The 5,062-nt window shown below is 37.0% G+C and overlaps 1 protein-coding gene across 1 annotated transcript in view; it reads right to left on the bottom strand.

The window, feature by feature from the left end:
• The window catches only part of RFC1 (replication factor C1), a 14,066-nt gene extending 10,270 nt beyond the window's left edge, over positions 1 to 3,796 (bottom strand). Inside the window, exons 1-9 of the mRNA XM_088245789.1 lie at positions 3,443 to 3,796; positions 3,235 to 3,301; positions 2,923 to 3,039; positions 1,929 to 2,390; positions 1,772 to 1,839; positions 1,408 to 1,483; positions 1,267 to 1,328; positions 1,012 to 1,179; positions 832 to 844 (exon numbers count right to left, since the gene is read on the bottom strand). Coding sequence (XP_088101915.1) covers positions 832 to 844; positions 1,012 to 1,179; positions 1,267 to 1,328; positions 1,408 to 1,483; positions 1,772 to 1,839; positions 1,929 to 2,390; positions 2,923 to 3,039; positions 3,235 to 3,237 — 969 coding nt within the window. The 5' untranslated portion in view covers positions 3,238 to 3,301; positions 3,443 to 3,796. The remainder of the gene's footprint in view (positions 1 to 831; positions 845 to 1,011; positions 1,180 to 1,266; positions 1,329 to 1,407; positions 1,484 to 1,771; positions 1,840 to 1,928; positions 2,391 to 2,922; positions 3,040 to 3,234; positions 3,302 to 3,442) is intronic.
• Between the last annotated feature and the right edge of the window lie 1,266 nt (positions 3,797 to 5,062).

Here is a 5,062-nt window from a genome sequence, read left to right as displayed (position 1 = left end):
AAAATTGAGAGTAAAAAAATTTTGGATTTATGGCTACACTTAAAAATAAAAAGATGAAGGAGAATATAAGACAATCGTATTGATACCATCTGAGAGCAGATAATCAAAGTTCCTTCAAATCACCCAAACCAAACTACAAGACAACTTGTTTGCTCCAGATTTGTGAAGGGAAGGGGCAGTGCAAAAACATATGATGATTATTTGCCTGCAGAACTGTACAGTACCCAATGCTACATTAATATCTTCGAAATCTCATTTCAATTTTTCCTCTGTTTGGATGGAGGAAAATTACTCGGGATTTAGCTAAAATTCGGGAATTGAAGAGGAGAAATTGATATTTTCATTGTTTGGCAACTTAAGCACGGAACTTATTAAATGACGCGCAGAAAAAGTCATGGAAATTGGGTATCAAGATTCCTGAATTTAATTTCTGCCAAAAGAGGCGTCATTTCGCAATTTCTACTGAACAGGTTTTCGTTTCCCCTATAATTTCTGTCATTTACAAAATTCGACATACATAAATCCAAACACTGAAATTATCAATTGCCAGAAATTTAAACGATGGAGATCTAAATTCCGTCATTTAAGAATTCTGTGCAATTTTCAATTCATTCATCCAAACGGAGGGTAAGGTACTTTCTTCATTGTCTTTGGGCAGATTGCCTCAAGGACGTTATTGCTTAGTAAAGCAAAAGTTTTGAATTATCTATAAATGTTTTTATGTATCTAGCTGTGTGACAATATGCATAAACACTACACTGCATAACAACACATAATTGGACACAACGAGAGAGAGAGAGAGAGAGAGAGAGAGAGCAAGTAAACATATACATAATTCAAGTGCCTATATGAATAAAGAGGACAATGTAAAAGCACAGTAAATCCACAAAATGAAAAGCAAGAATGCCCACACGCAACAAACTATGTGATATGCAATTAAGCATGGCCCACACACATAAACCCAGTCAAACCAAAAACTAAATTATGAATCTGCTGATAGACCAAAACTACTTAGTTAACTGCAACATACTCTTTGATGCTACTTTATTAGGACTTTTCTTGGGCAAAGATGCTGCTGCCGCATCATCCACAGATTTCTTTGCCTCTTGCACAGGTACTTTAGCACGGATAGATGCCCGAATAATATCAAACAGTCCATCCTCGGTGAGAAAAGCAGTACTACAGAATACAATTAAAATTTAGATGATAAATAAAGGAAGCAGAAGTAATATGAAATTGCATCTAGTTCGGTCCAAGATAACAAACCCAAGTTCTTTGGCTTTAGAGGATTTCCTTCCCTCAATATCTTCATCACATAAAAGATAGTTCTGCAAACAGACTATGTTAATCACATGCCAACAGTGGTATCAAAATACAAGAAAGTACAAGATAGAAACATGAAGTAACCGTTTTCTTGCTGACAGATCCAGTAATACGACCGCCATGACGTTTTATCAAATCCTCTGCTTCCTCTCTTTCCAAACTGTAAGTATGGTAAAATTTTAAACTTCAATCTTATGCTGAAAGATAAATATTATTAAACTCTACCAATAAAGCAAGGAAAGAAGACAAAATCAAATTAATTAATGCAACCAGACAAACATCATAATTGAAACAATAATATCAACACAATCCTGACAAGTACATGAAGCCGTTATATGTAATAGCTTCCTAGAAAAATGTTGCTGATTGCCAAGAACGTATGTGCAAGGGATTTTAAATCTACAACCAAATGTACAAACAAGCTTGTGAAAGTCAAACAAACAAATACCTGTCAAGTGTACCACTAATTACAAAAGTTAAACCAGCTAAACAGTCTGGAGCACCTTCAGGAACTTCCTGAGACACGCAAACAGGGACTAATGGTTAACATCAAGAATAATACGATCATTTCAACAATCAATTCCAGGCATTCCAAAGCACTAAACCTTTTCTCCTTTGTGTGGAGGATCTTTTCTATCTCCGAAATTCATAAATCCACCTCGTCCAGCACCCCTGCCTCTTCCACCAGCTGGTCCTGCGGAAGTACCTCTTCCACCACGACCCCTACCACCAGGCTTGCAATGAGATTCAGCATCCTTGACGTCATCATCACCACCTTCATCAATAGCCGTAAGTTTCTGTGCGACTCCCATGCCAGATGCACTCTTCAATTTCTTTCTAGGAGTTGCATCAACTGAGTTCTTCTTCAAATGAGGTAAGACAAAATCATCGTCGTCATCGACAACTTTGTGAACTTTTTTTGCAGGTGAGGGTTTCACGGATTCATCAGGCTCCTTGTGAGTCTTTCTTTTGGCTGGAACTTCAGTTTCTTTTTCATCTTTTGGCTTATCTGTGGTAAAATACTTGCTAGTTTTCCTCCTGCCTGAATTCTCTTGACCTCCATGCACCTGGTTTATCACAGATAATAGCACATGAGAAAACAAACGGGAAAGTTGTTATGACAAATAAAGTTTCGAAATTCCCATGCTCCTGTGCGGACTAGCCAACTTGGGAGGGGGTGGTGTTCTTTCTGTGGAATTTACTTTTTGGTTTGAGATTCTGATTAGACTTTCATAGTTTCCTTGATTACTACAAGAACAAAATACATAACATGATTAAGAAAACAAGCCTCCTTATCTTATCATTATATTCAGTACAATGTTTGTATATCAATTCTGTTAAAACCACGCAGTGGAAAAATCATTCTAATTTTTTGTTTTAAAAAAGAACATACAGTGTTTACAAATCACATTGTTGTTTACAAGCAAATAACACAAATTAATGTCTCTAAAACCATTTAAACCCAATCAGACCTGCATCAAGTAGCTGTTAGTTTATCCAAACCATAGATGCTAAAAACGATATGTCTGACTTTTACAGACACAACCAAGCAAATGCAACAAAATCTTCATTTGTCATCAAACCAAACCGAAAACTCACTGGTTCTTTAGGCTCTTCCTTGGCTGTAGAAGGAGTCTGAGAAGTAGTCGGCGCAGGTTTCTTGCCATTGCCCTTGTCATGCGACTTCATAAACCACTTCCTAATATCTGCCTGTGACTTTATTCATCCAAAAAACAAACAAACAAACAAACCCAAAACCCCAACTTCAAGATTTCATCATCAACTTATATAGGGTACGAAGAATCAAACAATTAAAACTTAAAACCCTAGAAAATATATCTTTTCCCGCAATTTCCCAAGAACAAAGAGCATTGTTTTCGGAAACTATAAAGTGTCTGAAGTTTGGCTTACCATGTCTGAAGATTAGCTTAAGCTACAATGCGGCAGCAAAACCTCTCTGCCTCCAATTTTACGCAACCTATAAAGTGCAAGAGCCGATGAATAACATGTTAGAAATATTATTACTATCACTGACTCATAGTTTCGACATGCATGTATATATAAAACCATTCTAGAAATCAAACCCACACGAAAAATTCAACCAAGAAGAAGACTTTACCTTGTTTCAAGAGAGATGATGATCCGGGTCTGGGCGTTTGGGTTTTTGACGGTATTTGGGTTTTGGGATCGAATGAGAGAGCTGAGAGAGTGGGTTTAGCAGAGGTAGATTTGGGTTGGGGTGTTTGGGCGGAGATAGAGAGAGAAAATGAATGAGAGAGCCAGAGAGAGAGAGGAGGAGGAGGAGGTAAGGGTGGGGTCGGCTGAGGCTGGTGAATTTGACGGTAACGGTTAGGGTCTCAGTGGAGGTGGTGGGTGGCACAGAGGGGAGTGAGAGAGGAGGATGCGGGGTTTACTTTCCTTTTTCTTTTATTAAATTTTGTGTTTTCATTTATGTTTACTGGTGTATTCAATCGACACTTTGCCCGACCCAAAAACAAATGGACACTGTAAAAGTTGAACACCATGGTATACTCAAGATTAGGGGTGGGCATCAATCCGGCCGATCTGGCCAAACCTGCCGAACCAATCCGTATTTTCCAGTTTGGTTTGGTTTTGACTTTAAAAAAGTCAACAGTTTTAAAATCTGAACCGAACCGGAGTGGTTTAGTTCAGCTGCAGTTTTAACATTTGAAAAACTGTGTTAATCCGAACCGAACCGTTTAAAAATTAATTAATTAATTAATTATATTCATATATATTACTTTACATGTGTCAATGGTTGAGTGGTTAATTAGAAGTGTAGTCTACACCCAGCCACACTGAATTGGACTCCAAACCACCTATTTTCGGACTCAAACCTCATCTCAGAGGCTCCTTTTCTTTGAACAAGCAGCCTCACTCAACCCACTTCAACCCTAGAGAAGCCACCATTGCTTTGAACCACCACAGCCATCGTCATCATCACACAACCATCATCATCGTCGCACAGCCATCATCATCGCCGCACAGCTGATTGATGTTCAAGAACCCGAAGAAGTGTATGTTCTAATATTTTATTTCTGCTTTTCAACACATTTTTCTTTTGATAATGTTCTGATTTCAAATTCTTGGAATGAACTTTTAGTAGTGGGTTTATAATATATATATATATATATATATATATATATATATATATATATATATATATTGTTGAAAGTTAGCATAAAAGAAATCAAGAATGAAAAGAGTTGTGGTCCAGTATGTGGGTTATGTAAAGCTGTTGGAATCATCATTATAGAAGACATTCATAATGTTTGGAATCTGACCCCTTTTTATATGAGTTGTGGTGGGTTTCTTTTTATATGAGTTGTGATCTTAATTTTTTTTAATATCAGATTTGTCCCACTGAATAATTCTTTTCTATTTGGTGTCGTGGGTTTCTTTGCCAAATATCAGATTTGCTTGCCAAATATAAGATTTTCTCTCTTTTAAATTCTCCAGCTTCAACCTCCGCTCCTATCAGTGCCAATGATGGATGAAGCTAACTCAATACCAACGAGGGATGAAGCTAACTCACACTCAATACCAATGATGGTGAGTTCTTCTAATTTATTTAATGTTCATGATGTGGTGCAATTTATTTAATATGATGATAGGGTTTAATTTGTCTGATTAATGTGCAATTTTTCTGATTAATGTGCAATTTATTTAATGTGCAATTTGTTTGATTATATAGATGGAGGTAAACCAGGGGGTGGAA

This window comes from Prunus avium, chromosome 8 (genome assembly GCF_965620075.1).
Source record: "Prunus avium chromosome 8, drPruAviu1.hap1.1, whole genome shotgun sequence".
NCBI classification, from domain to species: Eukaryota; Viridiplantae; Streptophyta; class Magnoliopsida; order Rosales; family Rosaceae; genus Prunus; species Prunus avium.
Note: the sequence above shows the minus strand (reverse complement) of the source record. Positions and strands in the feature narration are given on the sequence as shown.